The 26544-nt window shown below is 38.3% G+C and overlaps 1 protein-coding gene across 2 annotated transcripts in view; it reads left to right on the plus strand.

Moving 5' to 3' along the window:
• The window catches only part of LMCD1 (LIM and cysteine rich domains 1), an 86809-nt gene that overhangs the window by 54887 nt on the left and 5378 nt on the right, over positions 1–26544 (plus strand). For both annotated transcript variants that reach the window (XM_044662998.1, XM_044663077.1), the window contains one exon: positions 12304–12639. In XM_044662998.1, the coding sequence (XP_044518933.1) occupies positions 12304–12639 (336 nt within the window). The remainder of the gene's footprint in view (positions 1–12303; positions 12640–26544) is intronic.

The raw sequence follows: 26544 nt of genomic DNA on the forward strand, positions 1-26544 counted from the left end.
ACACACACACACACACACACACACACAGATAGATAGATAGATAGATAGATAGATAGATAGATAGATAGATAGAGAGAGAGAGAGAGAGAGAGAGAGAGAGAGAGAGAAGAGAGAAATAGAAGAGAGAGAGAAATAAAAGAGAGAGAGAGAGAGAAAGGAGAGAGAGAGGAGGGGGAGAGAGAGAAAGGGAGAAAGAGAGGTAGAGGGAGAGTACTGAATGCAGTAAGAGGATAAATCACTTCTTGATAACAGAATAAGCATGTGTCAAAGGCAAGGATTGAACCCAGAGCTTCCTAGCTCTGGGGCCAGCTCTCTGTCCACTACTCCCAGGCTGCCTCTCTAAACATAGTCTAGACCAAATTCACTGCTGAACTCAGCTCTGCTTTTATGATGCTATGGGAAAATACTGAGCCAAACCAAGGTCAGGATGCCATAAAATTAGGATGAATTAAAAGTCAAAAGAAAAAACAAGCCCAGATCTGATAACACATTCCTTGCCTTGCCTTATGTTTGGACTCTGAATAGCACAGGACAGATATAGTAACAGATGTCAGAACCTCCAGGTGCAACATTCTAAAGGGTCACAAGCAAGAAATACTCCTCTTGCTCTACTATTTCAGCAATCCAGGCCCTAGCTTGTACCAGGGAGCAAGATCATGTCTTCCTTTGCCTTCCTACCCTCTCTTCCTTTTCCCCTTCCTACCTTTCCCTCTTCTTTCCCCTCCTCTTCTCTCCCCTTTGAATAATGCTCACACAACCCTTCATAACACCCCACCCAAAAAAAGAATGTAAGTGAAGGCAAGGGCTTATTTTACAAATAAGGAATCCAAAGCATAGGCCCACAGATAGGTCATCGTTTTTTCAAAATGGCACTCTGGTCCTGACTTGAAATGTTTGGTCTAAAACAGCTGCTGGGCCACTCACTACTCATAGTCAGGATCTGGGTCAGTTACAGAGATAGGTAATATTTTCAATATTAGCATTTATGTCTCAGAAATTAACAAATGCTATAAAGTAGGCCTTGCTTAGGCCTAATCTATAGCAATGTTGTCTGAGTAAATAATTGCTATAGTCAATATGTTCAATAATTATGTAAATAAATAGTTATTATCTTGTTATTGTTTAAGTTTAAGAAAAATGGTGAAAATGCTAATCATGCAAATTAAACTCTAAAGTGTGTCTGGGGTTCATTTCCATCCTCTCCCCCACTTAGTAAGCTGGTTGTTAAACATTTAATAACCCTGATAAGCTGCTAGCAAGACAATATATGATGCTTCTACCAAAGCGTGGCATTCCCAAACTTATCAGGGTCCTAAAATCATAGATTTTGAGATGGAAGAGACCGCACAAATCCCCTCGTTTTATAGAGGAGGAAACTAAGGTCTGAAGCAGTGATGGGCAAACTTTTTAAAGAAGGGGCCAAAGGAAAGGAAATGCTCCTCTCTCAGTCTGTTTCTAAGGCAACTCTTTCGAAGTTTCATTACATTGTATCCTAGGCATTGTATTCATCAGATTAGGAATAATGTTGCCTGGTCTGATAGAACATTTCAGCTGACTGCATCTGACCTGCTGTCGGTAGTTTGCCCGTCACTGGGCTAAAGGCATTGAAGAACTTTCCTAAGTCCACAAATATTTAGTGGTAGAGTTGGGATTTGAACCCAGGATGTCCAACTCCAGAGCCATCACTCTTTCCATTGTCCCAGAGTACTTTTTTGTTATCATAATATAATTAATATTGGATCATAAAACCCAAACTTGACCCCTCACAAAAAAAAAAAAAAGGAAAAACTTCTTTTCCTGAATTCAAGATATTTTGGCAAGTTTTACTTTTGTGACCTGGTCGACAGCTCCCCTTCTCTTCTCAGTCTTAGACTCTCCTTAGGTTTCCAATCTTAAAAAGTGCCCCATGATTTCAGGAAAGGGACAAATCGCTAAAAGCAGTGGCACTCAGAGAAGGATTCAGGAAGGAGGAGGGCTAAAACTGATCCTTGCTTAAGGGCAAGTGACTTTGGATCCATGATGTAGCTCAGAGATAGTCCATTCTGTAAAATAAGGGCCCATATTTATATGAGAATTTAAAAGGTACTTTTTGAATTAATGCCCCCATTTTAAAGATGAGGAAAACGGATCTAGGAGAAATAAAGCTTAGCATCCAAGGTCACAGAGTCAGGAATTGTTCTGCATTAGGATTTGAACTTCCTGACTCCAGGGTCAGCACTCTTTCAATAATGCCTCTTTTCTAGCCAACTCCAAAGTTCGACAAAGGCAAAGGATCTCCCCAGGTCACTTAAAATCCTCAAAGGATAAATTTTCTTCTTTGGTTATATTCCAGCAAGCTCCAGACCTTGACCTTGGCCAGTGAATAAAAATAAAGGAAATAACTTTTGGAGCAGATATCTCAGATACAGGAGCTATTCTGCACTGCGAAGCCATAAGACTTGCATTCTAGTCTTATTTCTCCCTCTAATGACCCATGGCACTGGGGACAAGTCAAAGTGAATCCCCCTTCCTGGGCCTTGGTTTTCCCAACTGTAAAGAGCAAGGGGCCAGACCTGACAATCTCAGAGAACTCTTCCAGCTCTCCCACTCTGTGGTCCTGTTAAGGCTATTTCAAGAGCTGGACGCTCTCCAAAATTGTCTACTTTGAGAGCAGGGACAAATGGCAGTGATCAAATCCAAGGGCTCCCTCAGCCACCTCCTTTCTGTTAATTTACTTCATATAGGAAAGAGCAAAGTCCCAACAGCCTATTGGCAGGAAAAATGCAATTTAATTCAATAAGCATTTATTAAACACCAGACTCTGTGCCAGGCACTATGGTAAGCACTGGGGAGAGATGCAAAGACTTCGATGAAACAGTACCTACTGCCCTCAAAAAGGGGACATTCTACTAGGAGGAGATCGGGTGGAGGGGATCATGTACGTGGGTAAGCAAAGACAAAATCCATTGGAAATTAATGCAAAGTAATTGGGGGTAATGAGGAGGGAACTACATTAACAATTGAGAGAATTAGGAAAGGTCTCTTGCAAGAGGAGCCATTAGACTTGAACCTTGAAGTGTGCTAAGGGTTTAAAGAGGCAAAAGGAAGGAGGAAGGATGAACCTAGTGTTGGCAGAGTAGAAGGGAAGGGCAGCCTATCAAAGGCACAGAGAGGCAGAGGTTGAAGAGGGAAGAGCCAGTTTACTTGAATGTAGAATATATGATGGGAAGCCAAGTTGATTCAATCTAGAATGAGAGATTAGAGACACTGGGAAGGGCTTTAAATGCTAAACACAGGAGTTTGTATTCTATCCTAGAGGAAACAGGGAATCAATGAACCTTCTGGAGAAGCATAATGGCATGATCAGACTAGATGTTTAATATTTTAATATTAGGAATATTAATTTGTCAGCTTTGTCATTTTTAAAATTAATTAATCCATATGTTTGTTACATTAAATTTTCCAGGTATCTCCCTCCCTCTCTCCCCTCCCTGCACTAGAGAAGGCATCACTTGACTATTTATCTATCTATTTATCTGTCTGTCTGTCTGTCTATCTATCCATCCACCCATCCATCCATCTATCCATCTATCTGACTATGTACATAAATACATATATGTATATGCATATGATATGTGCATATATATGTTTATATGACTATGTGTCATATATGTATATTTATGTGGGGGGTATATAGATATGTATATATAAAACTGTCTTGCAGCTTTGTGAAGGATGGATTGGGAAAAGGAGAGAGTGGAGGCAGGAAAGCTAGGGGAGAGGTAATAATAGCTGTCATTTATGTAGTAAATTTAGGTTTGTAAAGTATCTTGAATAGGTTATTTTATCCTCCCAACAACTTTTTGAGGTATGGACTATAATTGCCCTCATTTTACAGATGAGGAAACTGAGGCCAAGTGACTTGCCAGGGTCACTCAGCTAGTAAGAATCTGAGATGGGACTTAAACTCAGCTCTTCCTGACTCCACGTCCTATGCTTTCTCCACCATGCTACCCAACTAGTCAAATTAAAGTAGTAGCTATGTGAATGGTGAGGAGACAATGTCTGAGATGTAGAGAGACTGTGGCACCTTCTTGATGTGGACACTGATTGGATGTGGGAGGTGAGAGGGAAGAACCAAAGACTGATAGGAATGAGCCCCATGTCTTTAGATTCCATTAGAACTTTCAAATTTGTCCATTTGAAGGAGGCAGCATGGCATCTGGACAGTGGGAAGTCTGAAGACTTTGGGATTAAAGGAGTTCTTTTACTGTGTTTCACAAACTGGGAGAGACCTCAGAGGTCATCTTGGCCAACCAGCTCATGTTACAAGGGCAGAAGGGAGGCTAGAGAATTTGGCTACTTCATATTGCTAAGTTCTCTGGCTCTATATCAAGACCTCTGTGTGCCACATTGATTTCTTGGGATGTCACTTCTTTCTGGATCTCATCTTTGGACCTCTCTGACATAAAGGGATTGGACTAGGTGACCTCTGAGGTCTTTTCTGTTTCTAAAGATAACACATTAAGAGCAGCTAGGTACTGAGTGTGAAGTCAGGAAGCCCTAAGTTCAAATCTGACTTCAGATACTTTACTAGCTATATGACCCTGGGAAAGTCACTTAACCCTGTTGCTTTGGTTTCTTCATCTAAAAAATGACCCAGAGAAGGAAATGATAAGCCACTCTAGGATCTTTCCCAAGAAAACTTCAAATAGGCTTACACACAACAACAAAGGATAGCAAACAGGACTTATGTCACCAAATTCTCCATTCTTTTTTGACAAATAAAATTCCTGAAATGCTTTGTGTAAGATTTTTGGGGGGCCAACCATTCCTGCTTCCACTGGGAAGCAGAAATATCTCTTTGATAGGCAGAGTAATTCACAATTCATGTGAATTTTGACATTGATCCAATCTTTTCAACTAATCCTTGAAAAACTCCAAGGCTAATGGGGCTGAATTCCACAACCTGCTCTCCTGGAGGTTCAGGACAGCGCCAAGCAATTGACACTCAGAGTTAAATCTATCTGATCCTCGTCAAGCCACACGCAGTTGGTCATTAGTTGGTTTCCTACTTAATCCCCAGCCAGCCCTGCAATAGTAACCTCATATAAGCACATCTGTGGCAGCTGTAAACTGTGGTCTTTACAGTACAATGGAAAAAGGCCAACTAGCCAGCCATGCTTGAAGCTACAATAGGAAAACTGGTCTCCTAGGAAGGAAACTCCCTTCTCTTCCAGGCTCCTGGCCAGAATTGAGTTAACTCATTAGTTCCCCTAACTAATTAAAGAACTAGAATTTCACAGAACTCTATGAATCCCATGGAAAACAAATAGTTTGTTGTTCAGTCATTTTTTTAGTTATGTCTGACTCTTCTTGACCCCATTTGGGGTTTTCTTGGCAAAGATGCTGGAGTGGTTTACCATTTCCCTCTTTAGCTCATTTTTTACAGATGTAACTGAGATGAAAAAGGTTAAGTGATTTGCCCAGGGTCATACAGCTAGTAAGTGTCTGAGTCCAAATTTGAACTCAGGTCTTCCTGATTCCAGATGCTAGCTGCCCCAAAGGAGCTAGATGATGCAGCGGATAGGGCAATAGGCCTGGAGTCAGAAAAACACATCCTTTTGACTTCAAATCTAGCACAAGACACTTACTAGCTGGTTCACCTTGGATAAGTCACTTAACTCTGTTTGCCTCAGTTTCCTCACCTGGAAAAAATGAGCTACAGAAAGAAATGGCAAATATCTCTGTACCTTTGTGCCAAGAAAACCCCAAATAGAGTCACAAAGAGTTGGCCACAACTGAAAAACAACAAACAAACAAATAGCTATCTGTCCAATAGATACTGTAGGAAAGTCTAATGGTTGAGGCCATTTTTCCTTAAGCTGATAGTCAAAGTAGTATGTGTTTTAGTAGCTACTATTTAGAAGTCTCATTGCGAAGGCTAACTAGCTACAAAACCTAGACTAATGAATGAACACAGATAACAATGAGTCTTGTGCTTATCTGTGAAGAAATTACCAAGAAAATGGAACTTTTTCAGAAGCTAAGGAACTCTTGCTTTTTTTTTTTTGTTTTGTTTTTTTGTTTTGTTTTGTTTTGTTTTGTTTTTAAACCCTTGTACTTCGGTATATTGTCTCATAGGTGGATGATTGGTAAGGGTGGGCAATGGGGTCAAGTGACTTGCCCAGGGTCACACAGCTGGGAAGTGGCTGAGGCCGGGTTTGAACCTAGGACCTCCTGTCTCTAGGCCTGACTCTCACTCCACTGAGCTACCCAGCTGCCCCGAACTCTTGCTTTTTAACCCTTTTGCAAAATAATTAACTTCAAAATCAAACAAAGTAATGACAATCAAAGCAAAAGGACTTTCAAAAGGGTCTCTGAACTTGATATTTAATTTGTAAACTCCTATAGGAAGGAACCAGGGTAATTTGAATTGTTTTGACATGATGCCCAGCCTTCTGGGCAGTGTCCATGTCTAAGCATCCTGGAAGAAAAGCTATGGAGATGTCATAGATCCAAGTTTTTACTAGGGTTTCATATGAAAGATTAATTTTCTTTTGACAGAAAAGGGTCCTTTCTGGGATCCTAGATTTTAGAGGTAGAAAGAAAACTAAGAAATTAACGAATCCAATCATTTTACAGAAGAGAAAACTAAGGTTCAGAGACATTGTGCCTCATGTCAGCCAGGTAATGTGATCCAGGATTCCAAACCAGACTTTCTGATTCAAGATCTAATGCTTCTTCTATCATGCCATAGAATGGACAATATCCTTCTAACCATAGGATATGACATGCTGCTCACTTGGCGGCTCTGAGATGGAGTATAAGTGGATATTCCAAATTTCTCCCAAATAGGGGCTCTGAGAACCTTATGCTCAGAAACTCCTCATGTGACCACTCCTCCCCCAATGCAGAACCCAGACCATCTATGACTTAATAGATAAATCCCAGGAAGTTGCTTGAGCCAGTTTGAAATTAAATGACTTGAATGTAATATAAATATATTTATCTTTAACATATACAAATATGTATTTATATGTATATAGTTATATATATGTTTATTATTATTGTAATTATTATTATTACCCCAGCCTCAACAGTTAGTGTCAGAGGTAAGATTTGAACCTAAACCTTCCTAAAAGCAAACTCAGCACTCTCACCACTACTGTTATGCTGTCCTTACAGCAGAACAAAGAACACAAAACTTAGCCTCATTTAAGATTTCACCTTCACCCCTCTTCTGGCTCTTAACACTAATAATAATTATTTCGATCTAATGAGTCAGGAACCAGCCAATTATGTGTGGAACAATCAGACAGTTATCAGTCATATTGATCCCCAAATCAATTTCTGAATTCTATGTACCTTGAAACATGTTAGTTTTACTCTTTAGGGCATAGACACCAATACTTTTGATCTCGGCAAACTATGAAATGTTTTTAAATCTTTTAATGATTTCATTACAATTTTCAAGGAAAAGTAATATAAAATTAGACTGCCAATTTTTTAATTAGGCACGCTGCCTGTATGTGAAATTAGGCGCTGATTTTCAATTTTGAGGGAAACAAAATCCATGTTGCAAAACTAGCAAGATGGAATTAATGTCCATTTCAATTATGTAATTGTCTAGGGAGATAAATGGTCCTGCCTTATGCTGTCCTTCTCTGACCATTTCTATTGTGTTGAATTCCAGGTACAAGGGAAAGCATCTAGAAGAGGGCAGTAAATATAAGGATCAATATTAAGTCTAAATAAAAAGCCATTGAAGGAACTAGCAACCTTTTATCCTAAAACAGAGAAGACTGGATGGTGGAGGAGGAAGAAAAGAGGGGGGAACAGAAGGATGATAGAAATTTTCAGCTATTTGAAGGTCAGTCAGAGAGGAGACGATTTAGATTTATTCTGCTTCTAGTCCCAGAGGACCAAATTAAGAGGGATGGATGGAAGTGGCAAAGAAACAAATTTAAGTTTTTTGACAGGAAAAAAACTTCCAAAGAGAACTATTCAGGAGTGCAATGAATTGCCCTTTGGGAAGGAGTAGGTTTCCTGACATTGGAAGTCTTCAAGAAAACAAGGAGTAAGGGGGCAGCTGGGTAGCTCAGTGGAGTGAGAGCCAGGCCTAGAGACAGGAGGTCCTGGGTTCAAACCCGGCCTCAGCCACTTCCCAGCTGTGTGACCCTGGGCAAGTCACTTGACCCCCATTGCCCACCCTTACCAATCTTCCACCTATGAGACAATACACCGAAGTACAAGGGTTTAAAAAAAAAAAAAAGAAAACAAGGATTAAGTATTTGTTGGATGCTTAGTAAACGACAATCTCATCCAGGTATGGGGCAGACTGGATAGTCCATGAGTTTTCTTCCTACTCTGTAATTCTAGGATTGAGGAAGTGGATATTTTAGAATTGTTTAGATAAATATTTAACCTCATTTAGATCATCCAAAACCACATTTCACTTGAAAGGGATGACATTTTTCCAACATTTCCTTCTTTGTACAAATCTGGAGAAGTCATTGACTTTCATAAAACTATTTCAGTTGCAGTAAATTGGTCACTGAAGTTGGGTCAGTGAACCCAAGTTTAAATTCTAGCATTCTTATTTACTACTTCAGTGATCTTAAGTCCCATAACCTTGATGAACTTTTGTTTTCTTATCCACAAAATGTGTTGATGTGACTACATGATCTCTAAAGTCTCTTCCTGCTAAAAGTTCATTATCTTATGAAAATCAAAGTTGATTTGGATAGTTTCTCCAACCTGATTGCCCAGATCCTTCACTGTCAGCCATTTTTAAAGCATATATGAGTACCCAGATGATGTATTTAATTATACCTATGGCTTTTGATACAGCAGTGAATCTGTGAGCTCTTCAACAAAACAATTCTACCTCCACGGTTTCCTATCTTGTACAATTCCTTTCCAAATCCTTCCATAAAATGGAGGATAAATCCAAAGGACAGGAGGCTTCCTCTGTCCCTTTTAATATTTCATGGAGATCTATATACTAGTTGAGCTATCTTTTGGTTAGCCTTCATTCTTATAAGATGAATGTATCTTCTTTTTTTACCCATGCATGTTCTCAATGTTTTCTTTTTTGTTAACTTCTGAAATATATCATATGTACCTTAACTTCTTCATGCCCATTGTGTACCTTTCTATTGCTCACTGGGTCACTGGTGACTTAATTCTTCTGAATTCATGGTTCACCTTGATTCACTGCTATATAGTGCCACCAGAACCCCAAAGGGTATTATAAAAGATGACTTTTATAATATAATATAATGTTCAAGGACAGCTATATGTTCCGAAAAGCAGTGTAAATTTTTCTAAATTCAATCTGACCTGATCTCTACTTCCTTTTCAAGTGTATCTCTGGGCCCAGGTTTTTCCTGATCTTCCAAGATTTTAGTATCTTCCTTTAATTAACTTGACTTTATTTTTATATACTTTATTTATTCCTTAAGCATATATATTGACCCCCCCCCAAAGAAGGTGAGCTTTTTGAGATAAATGACATTTTTATTTTTGTCTTCATATCCCCAGTGCTTACCATAGTACCTGTCACATAGTAGGTGCTTAATAAATCCTTCTTGGTAAACTGATAATATTGACTGTACCTCAGCTGCCTACAGTGTACTACGCTTGTGGACTAACTCAATGAACTTCCCATTGGACTGCATTGCCTTCTTTGGACAACATGAATTCTTCATCCACTTAGTTTATCCTTTGTGGACCACTAGGATAGTCTCTTGACTGGCTATTGCTCCCACAGAGGAGATATTGAAGGGCCTCAACAGGATATACAATCAACACAATGTAGATGAAGCATCTCTAAGGTTCCTTCAAGACCTAAAACTGTGGCCATTTAATCGATCTATAAAATGTAGTGGCTGGAGAACCTCATGTACTATCTGATCCAATCTAATAAGCACTTGCTAAGATCCTACTACATACAAGGCACTGTACTAGGCAGTGAGAATATATGATACAAGAAGCTTAAATTCTTCTGGATGGATACAACAGTAAATAAACAAGGTCAGAAAGAGCTGTAACATCTTACAGAATAAGCAAGGATGCAGCAACAGGGCCTCCCATCTTGGGATCTATGATTTTTTAAAACATTTTAATAACTATTTCTATATAATTTGTTTCCTTTGTAATCCCACATGTTTTGTTTTATGCATTAAAAATTATTCTAAGAAAGGGCTCATAGGGCTTCATTAGCCTGTCAAAGGAATCCATGATACCAAAAATGATAAGAATTCCTACAAAGGAGGTAGAATAAATTCTGAGCTTTAAATAAAAGTAAGAGGCAGTAATAAGGTAGGACTGTATCTTAGGTGTAAAGTCCAAATACACTCACAATGGTAGGAGGGAGAGATGAATGGACAAATTAGGGAAAGCAATCATTCTTACTTTTAGATTTCATGTCTAGTTCTTTGACCTTGGGGCCACCTTTGGTGAGTAGGCCTTACATGATACCAGTACTCAGAAGATCACTGAGCAAAGTTATTTCCAAGTTGCTTCTCTCAAATTTAAATCCCAAATTTAAACTTAAATTCAGTGATCTTATTAGGAGATATGAGTTACCCTTCTGAAGGAAAGACAATATTGTGCTCTATCAAATACTGTCATTTTTAATAATAAGCAAACCACAGCAATAGCAGGTTCTTATATTCTCCATTCCAGAGTTTCTTTACTTTGTCATGTAATGGACCCCATTAGTAGTTTGGCAAAGCCTATGGATTCTTTCTCAGAATTTTATTTTTAGACACATTAAGTAAAATATATAGGACTATGAAGGGAATCAACTATATTAAAATACAGTTGTGAATTAAAATAAAAAGGATTTAAGAATAAGAATCCATGTTCTGTATATTTCAGGCAATAATAAGATTATGAAGATGTGATTTGCTAAAGTTTAGCAAGAACACAGACTATTCAAAATGAAGGAGTAGGGAATAAGATGGACAGGTAAGCTGGACCTAAGTTGTGGAGGATCTTGAAAATTACCATGATTAGTAACTACTGAATTTTTCCAGAGTTGGAAGTGACCCCCACAGTAATTTAGTACAATCCATAAGTGAAAAATAATTCTCTCTGGATCATAATTGACACATGATCATCTAGTCTTTGCTTGAAGATTTCCATGAGAGGAATTCATGACTTCTCTAGGCATACCATTCTACTTTGGGGTAGTTCTAATTGTTAGAAGCTTGTCCTTATATCAAACTTATATTTGCCTTTGAGTTCCCATGCATTGCTTCTAGATATGCTTACTGAACAGAATAAATTTAAATCCCTATTCCACAGGACAGTTCTTTTAAATATATACAGACAGCTATTACTATCCAACTAAGCTTTTTCTAGGCCAAGAACCCTTGTTTTCTTTGATGAATATCCATATGGTACAAGGTATCTTCATCTTCCTGGTTGTACTCATCTGAACATTCTCCAATGACCACTTTCTTTCCTAAAACTAATGATGTTCAAAAGCTGAACTTAAAATTCTAGATATGATGACTAGGGCTGGAGAATTTTCTCACTTTATTCAGTAAGCACTGGGGAACGACTTTAGGTTTTAATACAGAGGAGAAGTATTATCATAGTCCAATATTAAAAAGAAGATGGCAACAATATGGATAATGACTCTGAAAATGGCTAAGCTAGGGAAATATAAGACTTTTATTATGTAACTATTGCATATATATTCAATCTTTCTCATTTTTGCCTTCCCTCGTCTGATCTCCTCTAAATTTTAAATTCTAAGAGATTAGGACCAAATCTGAATAGTATTTGTATCTCATCTACCAATCTGCTTTGCATATATTGGATATTTAAGAAATGGGAAGAAAAATGAGTAAATGAAGTATGATCTAGAATGGAGTTTGAAGACTGAATAAGATTTGTTAATTCTAGGAAAGGAAGAAAATAGGGGAAACAACATAAATTGAGGCATTATGGGAATTGGTATGGAATGACTTTTGCCAGAGATGAGAGCTAGTAGACAGTAATGTGAATAGCCTGACAATAGTCATTATTATGGGAATGGAAGCAGATTTTCATCACTCCTCACTTTAGGATGGAAAACCTTGTAAATTGATGCTTGACCTGTCTTGGGACAACCCACAATTTGTGGTGAGTAAGTGATAAAAATTATTTTTTATTAGCACCTGCTGTTCCTATTGAGTAAGGTGAGATAGCCCAAGTGATAATGACACCAATTATTCTTTGCAGGGAGATAGGCTTTTAGTGCTTATTTATGATACTCGATTAAAGATTCTTCTGGGCTCTAGCCATGTCCTATTTCTTCATTGGCAGGCTATCCACTATATGGAACTGATTCCAAAAGAAATGCAACCAGTCACAGGCACTGAAGGAGCTTTCCTCCGCAGACGGCAACTGATGAGGCAGCTGCCAATTTATGATCAAGACCCTTCTCGGTGCCGCAGCCTTTTGGAAAATGAAGTGAAACTGATGGAAGAATTTGTCAAGAAATATAAAAGTGATGCCCTTGGAGTGGGAGAGGTAGCCCTCCCAGGTCAAGGTGGCCTGCCCAAAGAGGAGGGAAAGCAACAGGAAAAATCTGAAGGGGCAGGAAGCACACCACCCACCACAAATGGAAGCGTTGGTGACTCAACGAAGGAAGTAGAATATGTAAGTATTTTGCCTATCATGGGTTTCATTCAAAGTTCCCAAGTTTCCTTCTCTCTCAAAGTAAAGGCCTGGCTCGTCTAGATTCAACTTAATAAGCATTTAACAAGGTGCATTGGTGATACAAAGAAAGAAACAGTCTTTGTCCTTAAAGAACTTCCACTCTACTAAGGTATACCTAGGTCAGTAAATATTAAATATATTCATATGAAATACAAACTAATTTCAGAGCGTAGCATTAACATTTGGGGACATCAAAAAAGGCTTCTCAAAGAAGGTGGTAGCTGAGCTGAGTCTTAAAGAAAGTCAGAGCTTCTAAGAGTAGAAGTGAAGAGGGAGTATATATTCTAGACCTAAGATAGAGCTAGGGCAAAGGCAGGGAATTTGGAGATCTATGGTTCCTTCCAACTCTGTCAACCTATAAGAAACTTTTGCATAGAAGCAGTCTCGTCATCTTGAGTTTCACCAAGGGCTTTCAGGATGATGGTGTCTATCAACAACTATTTTGAGAACACATAGCAAAATCAAAGAATTTAGCTGCTCTAAGTTAGGACTGCAAGACAAGTTTCTTTATAAACAAAAGTGATAACAGTCAATGAAAGTAATAAGCTTTTAGGGTTAATTGCCCAACATCCAGATTTCTCTCACTATTTCTTCTTTTCCTTCAGCTATTATAGACCATAAACTAGCTCTTCTTTTTCTTCAGAAATATTCAACATTTTGCAGTTCTGACAAAGAACTTTATATCAATTATCTTAATCAAGCCTTCCAACAAGCCAATGGTCATACTATATTTGGTCCATTCCTGTGATCCCATTTGTGGTGGAAACTCCCAACAAAGAAACTGTTCATATTTCATAGTCTAAAGGAGTTGCCTAGGCCACTGAGATTAAGTGACTTGTCTAAGGCTTTCTAGCCAGAATGTGTCATAGGGAGGCAGCTCTCTATCCCTTGTCCCATGCTTTCTCTCTCATAAATTATCATCCCATTTTTTAAAGGAAACTAAGGCCTAGAGAGGTTGTATAATTGATAGGGATGTACAGTATAGTGCCAGAAGAAGCCTTAGAAGTCATATAGTCAAACTCAAATAGAAGCTGTACATAAGATTCCTTGTGGGCAGCATAATGACTTGGAAAACTACATATTAGCATTATCTATGTTCTACTGTACTTTTACTTATTTTGGTAAATATTTCCCAATTATATTTTAATTGAGTTTGGATAACACTAGGGAGTGTTGTGTGGTCCACAGACCATCTGTTTAACATCTCTGATGCAGTCCATTGTCTATGTCATAAGAGGCATTTAATGAAAGCTCATTGATTGGTAATACAAACATCTTGCTTAATTGATGAAGAAATTGAAGACTAGTTTTTGAAGGCTTTCTCAATCAGGGTTACACATTGAGGTCCTATGGTCCTATGACTAAATTCAGCCATCTTGCCATTTCTGTCTTGTTGCTATTGATACTGAATCATTTTTCAGTCATGTCTAACTCTTTATAACCACTTTGGGGTTTTCTTGGCAAAGATACTAGAGAGATTTGCCATTTCCTTCTTCAGCTCATTTTACAGATGAGGAAACTGTGGCATATAGAGTAAAATGACTTACCTGAGGTAGGATTTGAAGGCTCTTCTGAGCTTGAAGTCCAGCACCTCATCCTTTACCCCATGTTATTCCTAGAGTCAGAGCTGGACCTCAAAACCAGCACTTATGACTCTTAAGCCCAGGGCTCTTTCCATAATACTACACTGGGAGGGGGATAAAGGAGACGGAAGAAGAAGAGAAGGAAAGAAGCATTTCTATGCTTCTCATGATGTGTCAGGCACTGTACCAAACACTTTACAAATATTATCTCATTTGATCCTTAAAACAACCCTATGAGCAAATTTGAAGAGATAGAGAGGACCTAGGACAGCTCAGGGAATGCTATTGAAGAACATGCCATGCTACATTATAAGGAAAGCAAATCTAGGAGCCACGAGGAGATGGAGATGAGTGTCACAACCCCAATTGCTATTCTTCTGTCTTAGAACTACTACTAAAATAGAAAGTAAGAGTTTTAAAAAAAGATAACAATATTTGCACTTCACTCTCTTGTAGGGTTGTTGAGAAAACAATATTTTCTAAATTGTAAAGGGTGATATACATGAGGACTACAACCATTAGGACTAAAGTTTCTATCTGGCAGCACCAATATGGATCTCCTGACATGTTGTAATAGCCAAAAGCACACTTTCAGGAGCTTGGAGAGTGTTGACTCAAATATATTAGCCCAAGAGTTTCCAAGTGGGAGATTCTAAGAGAAAAATCACATTTTGAAGATCATTTAAGTGGCTCTTTCAGCCAATGATCTACCTCCTCTGACATTGTTTTCTCTGGGAAAGCAAGATAAAGTAAGTAAAACTGAAGAACTTCCTCTCTTTTTTTCCTTCAGCTGTTAATGGGCAATGACTTTATCATTGTGTTTAAGAATAAATGTCATCCCAGTGGCCCAAGGAGAAAGAGAGATCCAATTGCAGTGCTCTGTTTTGTAATCCTATTGAGTTTCCCACCAGTTGACTTACACTTAAAGCTGGAACAAACAAGATAGGATGTCAAATGAATAATCAAGTTTTCAAAGTCTCTGCAAGCTCCCTAGAGAAGATGATACAGAGAGAGAGCTATAAAGGATGGTAGAAGTTATAGTCTAACCCTCTCATTTTATAGACACAAAAAGCCTATGACTTGCCCAAGGTTCAATCTTCAGCAACTGGAAAAGCTAAGATTTGAATCTAGGCCCTTAGACTCTAAATCCTTGATGCTTTTCATCATTTAACAGTGCCAGTAATGCCATGAATCTATCACAATTCATTTTGTTAGCAAACAAATCTAGAAATGGTCCCCAACCTCCATGCCCCACGAGAGTAGGAATCATTAACCTTTTTATGCCAAGGATACTTAGGGCAGTATTATGAGGCTTGTGGACCCCTTCTCAGTATAATACTTGTTGCCTGCATTTATCACTGCAACTGGGTGGCACAACGGGGTAGAGTGCTGGTCTTCCTGAGTTCAAATCTGGCTACAGACTCTTACTAGCTGTGTGACCCTGAGCAAGTCAAGTAACACTGTTTGCCTCAGTTTCCTCATCTAGGGAGCTGGAGAAGGAAATGGCAAGCCAATTCAGGATCATTGCAGGATCTTTGCAAAAAATGGGGGTCACAAAGAGGCCAACACAACTAAAAATGAGTGAATGACACCACCACTTATATAATTGAAGAAAATGTTAAATTTCAGTTACAGGGTAGTGAAATTCTTAAAGATCTAATGTAGTTTGTGCTTTACCAAGATCCCTTTACCCCAGGTTAAGAATCCTGGCCCTAGAGTCAAGTCTAGGACTAGAGGACAAAAAAATTTTAGATTTAGAATTAGAAGGGGCTTTAGAGATCATTTCATCAAACCCCCTCACTTACTTTTCAAAGGAAAACTCAGAGTTTTGCAAACTTACTACATTATAGAAATATAAGCTTTTATTAGCTATTATTGCAGTACAGATGAAGGAAATGGGTTTCTGAGCAATTAACAGAAGTGTCCAAAGCCACTCAGGTCAGGGACAGAATCAGAATTGGAAGCCAATTCTACTTGCAGGAGGGGGTACCTGAGCTGGGGGGAGTTTAGTTGACCTTTTCCCCATGGTAGAGAGAAAATATTTTTCCCAAGTTTGTGTATTATGGTTTGTTCCAGGCAAATAGCAATGAATTCCCTTCTGTAATTCCCTGTTTACCCTTTGAGGCTGGGGAGCAGAAGCTAATAGGAGACTGCATGTGGCAGCCTGGTAAACTGTCTGTTTCTTATTTAGAATTTGTTCTAATATGTTAACATTAGCTTCCTTTGTGTGGATGCAAGGAGGGATGTTCCTGCCTCTGCAGTTTGGCCAGGCTCCTAAAGAAAGGCACATTTTGTGGATTAAGCTGCCCCTACAATGAAGCCTTTGTGCCTTCAGCCTTGTTTGCACCTGTTAATTTTCTGTTCTGTACTTAAGACCAAGCTGGGGGTAGGAGGTGGGGGGATGACTTGCGGGTAAGTGCTGCAAGTCCGTGCCCATCTAATAAGAGAAGCTAACTTGGCCAGATGTCAGAAAGGCAGCTTAGTCTTTAGGTCTGAAGCCTACAGGAGAAACCTAAATCTTGTAGGGGAACCACAATCATAAGAATTATCATGGTAAGGCTGGCTTATTTAGATTAGAAAATTGTCCTTTTCAGCAGCTACAGGGATTTATAGAATCAAGGAATGAATAAGATGCCCAGAAAATCTTGTAGTCCAATGGATCTGAATTTTAACAGAGCATTTTAAAAAGTCATGGTGGCCTTGATCCAGTGAGTTAACGTGTCTAAAAGTTCTTTGCAAACATTAAAGTGCTATAGAAATGCTATTATTGTTGTTGTTACATTGGTAGAGAGGACAGAGAAATTTAGGCCAACTGACAGTGTAGGAGACAGTGGGCTCCAGAGAAAGGAGAATAGATTTGAAGTTAGAAAGCCTACCTCAAATTTTACCTCTGATGCTTGTTCTCTGTGTTGCTTTTCATTTGTTCCAATCTTGTCAGATTCATCATGATCCCTTTTGGGGTTTTCTTGACAGAGATATTAGAGTAGTTTACCATTTCCTTTTCCAGGTCATTTTAATAGATGAGGAAACTGAGGTAAACAGGGTTAAGTGACTTGCCCAGGATCACACAGCTAGTAAATGTCTGAGACTGAATTTGAACTCAGGAAGATGAATCTCCTGATTCCAGGCGTGACATTATTTCTCTAAGTAGCCTTCCTCCATTCTGGGCCCTGCCTAATCAGAGACAAATGGAAGTTCAACTCTCTTTTTAAGGTGCCCGTTATCCATCAGAGTGTCTCTCAACCTCCACTGCCAGGTAGCTCCTCCTTAGATCCTATTTGTATCCATTTTAATGCCAGATCATCTCCTTATTTTGATACAGTTCTGGACAGGATACAGGCTCCCTGAAGGTTTCCTTTTTCATCTTTGATAAGCATCGAGATGCCATCAATCAATAAGTATTTATTAGGTATCTATTATGTTCCAGATACTATGCTAAGGGTATAAAGACAGTCGAGGTGCTGACATTCTGCAGGGCAATCCAGGAGATACAGATAGAAATACACATCTACAAAATAAATATATACATAACACATACATGATAAATCCAGATTACTTTGTAGGGCAAAGATCTAGCAACTGGTAGGGGATTCATCAGAGCAGTTAAGGAGAAACTTTTTTCATATGGGGGTGACATCAGAGCAAATCTCTGAAGGAAACTAGGGATTCTTAGAGGTGAAAATAAGACAAGATTGCATTCCAGATATAAAGGACAGACAACCCGTGCAAAGGAAATGAGATAGCAGAGAGAATGTCATGAGTGCCTAGCAGGTACACAGTAAATGCCTAATAAATAATTTTCTGACTTGAACTGAATTCTGAGACCAAGAAGAGATGCAAATTATAGCTGCTTTGTGCTCCTCTACTCTAAGAAGGGAAAAAAAAGATTCCTAAATTGTAAGGCCATTGAGAAGATGGGAATAGTTATTTCCAAGGGATTTCCCCACATGGGTTTCTTTCTTTGTCCATGTGGAGTTCCTGCTGTGAGGATTTCTTTTGTTTAGAGCCTGAGGACAAGAACAATCCATTTTCAGGGAGTAACAACATCCTAGCATAGCTGTCTTCTTTTGTTGAACCAATTTCAATGAGATGCCCACATTCCAGCCAACTTCTCAGATCTACCCCCAGTTTAGAACAGATCCTGTATGCTGTCACAGTAAGGGATTGCCTCTTACTTCTGGACCTACTGTCTGTCAGCTGCTATTATGTGTTCCTATAGGAGCTGAGTAGAGGGTCTACTGTCCTATATTTCTCATTATTTTCAGACTTTAATCATCCTGAGTTCCACCAACAAGGCCAATGGTTTGATCATTTCCTATTCGATCTATTCCTGTTGATCTATTGATTAAATTTAATGATTTAACCATCATCAACTCTGCATCTTCTCATGTCCAAATGACCAGCCTGTATTACAAGACACTAAAATTGGCTAGGCGATCTTTGCCTACTTAAAGGTTGAACTGAATTCATTCATTTACTCATTCATTCATTCATTCATTCGAGATACATGCATTAAGAATGGGCTAAGAATCAAGGAAAAAGAAAAGCTACAGAAAACAAGATATTTCCTGCCTGTACGGACCTTCTTGGAAGAACCACGTATACCTAAAATGAGGGAATGGTCTAGATGACCTCTAAGGTTCCTTCTGGCTTTGTCTATGATACCATAACCCTATAAGAAAATCTGAAGGAGTCATGCAATATAATTAATTTAATAAATGGCAACTTCAGGGGGCTTTTAGAGATGAGGGGGAATCAGGAAAAGCCTTGTGTATAAAGTGGTACCTGACCTGAGTTTTAAAAGAAGCCAAAGACTCTAAAAATTGCAGATGAGAAAAAAGTATATTATAAGCAGAAGTGTCACAAGATGGGATGTCAAGTATAGGAAATGACAAGTGGTGCAGTTTGAATAAAACACGGATCCACGTGGAGGGGAGAAATGTGTCATCAACCTGAAAAAACAAGCTGGACTTAAAGCATGAAGGAAATTAAAAACTAAACAGAAAAGTTCCTCATCTTAATTCCGGAGGCAATAGGGAACCCTTTGAGTTTTTCAGCAGGGAAGTGACATGATTAAACCTTCCTTTGTCTCTTTTGAATCAACTCATAAAACCTGTGTTTCTTCTAGATAAGAAGAGAGAGAAACCAAGGGGGAAAAGATTCAGAAACAGTGCCTGAAAAATTAATATTATGTAAGGCGATATCACTGGGGGAAAAATACCAGTTAATAATTTAACCATCATCATTAATTAACCATCAATTGAATTCTCATTATTTTCCCATTAAATTAACTGCCCATTGGCATTAATTGCCCATTATGTAATTTAAACCAACTTTATTAATTTTAAAAAATTGGTCCAAAACTTTTACCTTCAATTTTCCCACTAGTTTAGGTGGGAGAAGTTCTGGGGAATTCTTAGCAGATCCTAATAGAGGGGTCAGTCCCAGGGTTGTCTACCAGAGTCCAAAGGGTTTAGGGTAAACAGTACTGGAAAACTTATAGAATTTTAGGCCTACATTTTGAAAGTTTAAAATGAAAAGTCAATTTTTGAATATTTATCCAGCCTCCCCATCTCTCCCCCAATACACCCTGATAGGCCATGGACCCCTAATTAGTTGGTCTTAAAGAGTTTGCATCTCAGGGGCTTAAATAAGATTGCCTCAATCTTGCTAATATCCCATATTTTTCAATATCCTAATCCACATGGGTGACATTTAGAGGTCTACCCAGACTTCTGGGAGCAGAGCTAAAGAATGAGTGTCAGCTTGTATGCCAAATTGTTTCATTCAGGGAAACAGCTTTCTTAAAGTCTTTATAGAAATCAGATTCCTAGGTTTCCAGTTCTTTTCTATTCCTTAGGCCCCAAGAATTTCTCCCCTCTTCCACAACTAGAGGAAAGGAGTCCTAGATCTATAGTCAGAAAACCTAAGTTCAATTCCTACCTTTTTCCCTCATTACTTTTGTGACCCTGACCAAGTCATCTAGAATCTTCTATATGTACCCAAGATCCTTTCCATAAAGTAATCCATGATCCTACTCCAAACCCTGAGTCCATAAACCACTGCGGCCTAAAAATACAAAATTTTACTCAATCTCCATTTTTGGATACAGGTTTTTATTGTCCAGAATCCCTTTTGTAAAGTCAAATAATTAAAATTATAACTTTGAAATAGATGGCTTGAGTGATAAAAAAAAAAAAAAGGAAATGGAAAATTGGGACATTGCTTCCATTCATAAAGTTCCATTAATTTGGTCTGGAATTCTATGGTAGGGACAGAGAGAGCACAGAGTCCAATATTCCAGAATCTCCATAGATGAACATTTTGGGGCCATATAAGACTGGGAGGGTCCCAAAATACAACCACGTCCCTCACTTAGCAGCTGAATGTCTGGGATGCAGACGGAAACTCCAGGCAACTTGAGAACTTAGTTGGAGTTTGTATAAGCTGCTGCTAAGATACATTCTTGTGGGCAAATGAATCTTCCAGAACTTGGTCCAAGCAAATGTTTGGCTTGTGGGCTAGTCAAAATTTTTTCTACCCTATTGAATCTTCTCTGGAAATTTGAAAACATAACTCTCCTCAAACACCAAAAGAATAAAGCTTCATTGGAATTAGAGCTGAAAAGGACCAAACAGATCATCTGATCCACTTCATCTCCATTAAAAAGGGAAAGTGAGACCCTGAGAGATTAAGTAAGTGATAGAGCTGGCTTAGAACCCATCCTTAGACTTCATTATATGTTCATGTAACATTTAGTCTATAAGATAAAAGAATGAGAAAAAAAATTTAACAAGCAGATAGGGCAGGGATAGAATAGACATCTTAGTCATTCTATTTACTTCTCATTCTACCAGAATAGCTCTTGGAATAGACCTAAATAATTATTAGTTTTCGGGGTTCCCTAAATGCTCTCCTTTCATTCAGCCTAGCCAGAACCTTTTTATTTTTTTGTTTGTTTCTCTTTTTTTAATGTAAATATTCTATTTTTTTAGAAAAATTTTCTATGGTTACATGATTCCTGTTTTTCTTTCCCCTTCGCCCCCCTTAAATTCTCCCCCCATATCCAACTCGCATTTCCACTGGTTTTAATATGTGTGATCAGTCAAGGCTTATTTACATATTGTTGATAGTTGCATTGGTGTGGTCATTTAGTGTCTTCATTCCCAATCATGTCCGCATCAACCTATGTGCCAGAATCTTTTTAGATAGAACCAAGTAGCTGCCAAGATTCTGCCACCCCATCCAGCACCCATCACCTCAGATTTAAAGCTGGAAAATGCCATCTGGTACAACTGTCTTTTTAATGGGAGAAGAAATTCCCCAAGAGCTCATACTAAGGAGAGTCACCATTTGAACCCATAACCTCTAGATGTAAATCCAATGTTATTTCCATTATTTTTCCTCCATTTGTGAGAACTGTCCATCTAAATTGTGCCCAACAGGACCTCATTACAGACTCAACAGCTCTACTGCAGATGAAACCTCATTCACTCTCCAAAACAAAGATATGATACAGAGACTTGAAAAATTTCAAGTTAGAAAATGTTCTTGTTTTTACTCCTGATAGAAAAGAATATTATGTTCAATAACAAATCCATTTCTCCTTCCAGAAGAAGTTGAGATGGGAGATAAAAGGGATATAGATGCTATATACACAAATCCTTAAATATTCTCAGAATGAAGGAGGGGGAGTGTGCCACAGACATCAGAACAGTACTTGGGGGGGGGGTGAGGAATCCTTCTCTGGTGAGCTTTTTGAGTGAATGATCACCATAAGAGGAAATAGGGAGATTGTGTTTATAAATAAATTGTGAGTATTTGCATTGGAAAGAAACCAGAGCTTGGGTTTAAAGCTCTTTTGTTAATATTTACTGTGTTCTAATAGTGAGATTTTCACAAGCCTCTCTGGATTAGTCTGGGTCAGCATGCAGATAAGGACTTTCCAAAAAGAAACCGTGTGTGATGGGGAAAGGACTCTTGGCCATTGAAGCCAATGGGATTATAGTGTTAAGCCACCACAGTCTGGAGGGATTTTCTCATCCATCACCTTAAGATGGTGGCGTGCAGAACACAGGGATAGCACATATAACTATTAGCAATATTAGTTTGCTGTTGCTTGAAATAAAATATAAATTGGCCGTTTCCATTGGAAAAACCCTCGGTATTCTAACGAGAGTAAAAGCAGATTCTGTCATTATCAAGGAATTCTTGATTCTCTCCATTTAGAGATTTTATCAATTCTATTCTTTTACCTTGTCCTCCTAATAGACAATAAGTACTTTGAGGGCAGCAACTATTTTTGTTTATTTTTCCAGCCTAGCTGATGTTTTGAACAGAATTCATTAGCTAGTCAATTACTTAATAAATGCTTATTGAATTGAATGATCAGGGAAAGATGCAAAAGTATTCTTGTCCTTCTGTGCACTTATTATAATAAGAGAAGATTTTGAACAGAAATTTCCCATAAAAAAGTAATTTCCCATATTGTTAATTTTATGACAATAAAACAACTAGCTAACAGAGTGGATAAAATGCTTGACCTGCAGTCAGAAAGATATGAGTTCAAATTCAACCTCAGATATTAACAAGCTGTTCATTTCTAGGCAAGTCACTTACCTTCTAACTGCCTCAGTTTCTTTAACTGTAAAATGGGGGAAATAATAGCTCCCGACTCCCAGGGTTCTGAAGAGGATCAAATGAAATGATAGTTGTAAAATGCTTAACACAGTATCTCACACATAGTATGTGCTTAATAAATGCATATTCTCTTCCCCTTATTCCTAATCTGGACAAGACTAGATAGCAAATGCTTAAACTCTGTAAGTGACCAAGACATTTTAAGTTCTTTAAAAAAACAAATGGTATGCTAATTATAGATGGTTCCTATCTTTTCATAAAAGAGGTCTGAGAGGACCTCTGCTGAACAACATTGACCCCCTCCCAAAGTAAATTTGAGAATCATGACTGTTTTTCCCTTTTTAAAAGTCTATTATTTCAGGGCACTTTTTACCAAACCATTTTGACCTTTGCTATAATTTGAAATATTTTTCTGCAATTTTCAAGAACATTACACAAACTGTTTCCCTTTCTTTACAAATGAAGGAAAACCCTCTGCTCTTGATCAGGCCAACATCTATGACTTAAGTTCTCTAGATTTTAAAGGGAACATATAACCTAGTTTCATAGGCTCACCATTATAACATTCTAACCTTTCATAAGATAATAACAAACTCTACATGCTATACTCACTGTGCTAGGAAAACATAAGCTCTTACAGCACAACCATTATTAAATATACGATTGGTCAAACAAAGTGCAATGGTTGGGTAGCAAATGGGATAGATGGCAAATGTTGTCCAACTTAATAATTAGTCAACAAGCATTATTTTCCCTTATTCTCCAATAATAATGTGACTTCATTCTCTGTGTCTGATTGCTGCTTTAATACTGCTTATGAAATATCAGCTTAGTTAAGTATTTCTAATCTTGGACTCTGACACCACTACTCATCCCCCCCCAATAACAATGATAAGACACTTCAAGATTTCATAGGATGGGGAAATAATCTTGGATTTGAAATCAAAGGACTTGGGTCCAAATCCCCACTTTTCTATTCAGTAGTTGTGTGCCTTTAAACAAGTCACTTACCTTTTGAGTTTCAGTTTAATAATTTTTAAAACTAAAAGATTAGGAGAGGCAACCTCAGATGGTTCTTCAAAATAATAGATTTATTTATTCTATGTGATAAATGAGGGCTGAAGTTATCAAAGACTTCATGGAAGAAACAAAATAGATTTGAGATAGAGTTTGAAAGTTGAGCTAGGATTAAATAAGGAATGGAGTAGGAGTGGAGAAGGAACAAGGAAGCCAGAGGAAAAGAAAAGAGCATTTTTCATACGATTAGAGTTGGAAAGAACATTTGAAGCTATTAAATCCAACTCTCTCATTTTCCAAGTGAGAAAATTAAGAATGAGGTAGGCTAAATGACTTAGGGGGGGTCCCCCAGCCAGTAAGCATCTATGACAGGATTCAAATTCAGATCTTCCTAACTCCAAGACCCACTGGACATCTAGATGCTTCATAATAAAACAAGGAGAGTAAAGTTTGACTATATAATGCATGATGTTCCTTGGGAAGTATAGTGTTAGCAGAGTGGCTGAATTGCCCTTTGTCCTGGCAAATAAAAACATCTGAATTTAGAGAAAAATATCAAAGTGAAAAATAATCTCAGGCTTAGGAGGAGAGGCCAGAACCAAAAACTTTCCTTTAGGATCCTATGCTCTTCCCTTTCCCATTTTTATTAACCAATAATTTTTAAAAATAGTCATGATTTTGTCTCAACTCCACGATTGAGATCTAGAACTTGGGATGCAGAGATTCTCCTCGGTCATCAAAGTCATTATTCTCTGCAATCTTTTAAGATTTCACAAGAAAGAGACATGGAAAAGAGCAAATCAGCAAAAAAAGGAGATTAATTCCTGACGTGTCGACAGACCTTGTTATGTAGAACATCTTGTTTTCATAAAATGGCAGTTAGGCTGTTTGCTTTAAAGGCTACTGGAAGAAATAAAATCTGTAGTCAGAGATGGCGTAAAGCAAAAGAAGCACAGATATTCCTCAAAGCACTCTTGGACAGCTGAGAAAATTGAAAGCAGGAGCAGAAAGAGCATCCATGAGAATAATGCAGCCAGGTAAGGGAAGGTCATAATAATAATCATAATAAGAGGTCAGAGAATCTCTTTCAGAGTAGATTTATTATTCCTAATTCTAGTGAATCTCAACAGCACCTAGGATAGCTCTGGTCCAATAGTGTAGATGAATAAACATTGAATTCAAAGGGAGAAGACCTGAGTTCAAATCCTAGTCCTCCCAATTCTTGCTTATATGAGTTTGGACATGTCTCTCTGCGTCTCAACTTCTTCATTTTAAAAATGGCATTGGGGAAGGAATTGGATTCCATGGCCATTCATTTCCTTCTAGTTCTCGATCCTAAGTCCCTTTGATATGGGATTGACTTGCTTTAGAACAAGTCCAAAGGATCATTACTTTTACACAGAATCAACTGCAAACACCAGATCATTTGTTATTGTATATGTTGTTTCCAGGAGAGAATGCAAACTTCCTGAGGTCAAGCATTCTTTTGGTTTTGGGTTTTGTACATCCAAACCTTAGCATAGTGCATATAATATACCTATAATAGGCACTTATTAAATATGTGTTGATTGGTTGATTAAGGGACTAGACATTAAGGATGTAAAAACAAAAACAAAATAAATCAAAAAAGTGGTCTCTGATCCAAGAAATTCACATTCTATTGGGGGGAATAATAAGATGGAAGGTTATTGACTCATTGATTGGATATTTGGTAAAGGTGATTCTTTGTCAGGTGCTTGGCAAACAGATTCCAAACTCCCACAGCTCTATAACTAATAACCACAGGGGCAGTTGGACATTCTATCCATAGCAGGTGACCTGAAGCACTTATCTTTTTAGGCAAGGCCAGGGAGGGAAGTTGGAGTGATCTGAAAGAGCTCTGCCTAATGAATTGCCATGCTAGGAATTCATCTTGCCTGTTCTATCAGACAAGCTTTTGTCCTACCTTCCCAGAACTCAGATTCCTTTCCAGTGGTCCTGGGCCATGAAATAGTTTGGGAGAACTCACCTAGGCCTAGCTCTTCTAAATAATCTACCTCTTTCCCATTGCTCTGACATGTCTTCTCTTCTTTAACCAATGACGTTGTTAGATTCTAAGCCTCATCCTCCTTGGACCAAAGATCTCTTAATGTTTTGAAAATGAAACTGTGCATCAAAAGATGTGCCCCACTTGCATCCTGAAAAGACAGAACTGGTTTATAGAACTGAGAGCAATTCCTCAGAATAAAAAATAAACCTTTGAGCCCAAGACATGCTTGATTTTACAGATCAGCAATGTCTTACAGTTGAAAAAGTTCTTCGGAGGGCATCAGATCCAAACTCCCACCCAGTGGAGAAATCCCCTGGTCTGCAAATGACCAGGAAGGCTTAATTTATTACTTAAATACACATCCCCCAGGCCTTCAGGGCCTCCAGACAATAGAAGGAAATTCAGAACCCTGAGCTTTCCTTCATAAGCCATTCAATATCCTTTGAACGTACACACCAGGGGGAAAAATAAGCTAATTCCTTTCCCATGGGAGTCATGACCCTGGAAATGGTAAAACTTTTAATGTCTTCAGCTGGCCAGGCAGAAAACGTACTCTACCTCCCAAAGGCTTAACCT

The sequence above is a fragment of the Gracilinanus agilis genome, chromosome 1 (genome assembly GCF_016433145.1).
Source record: "Gracilinanus agilis isolate LMUSP501 chromosome 1, AgileGrace, whole genome shotgun sequence".
Taxonomy (NCBI): domain Eukaryota; kingdom Metazoa; phylum Chordata; class Mammalia; order Didelphimorphia; family Didelphidae; genus Gracilinanus; species Gracilinanus agilis.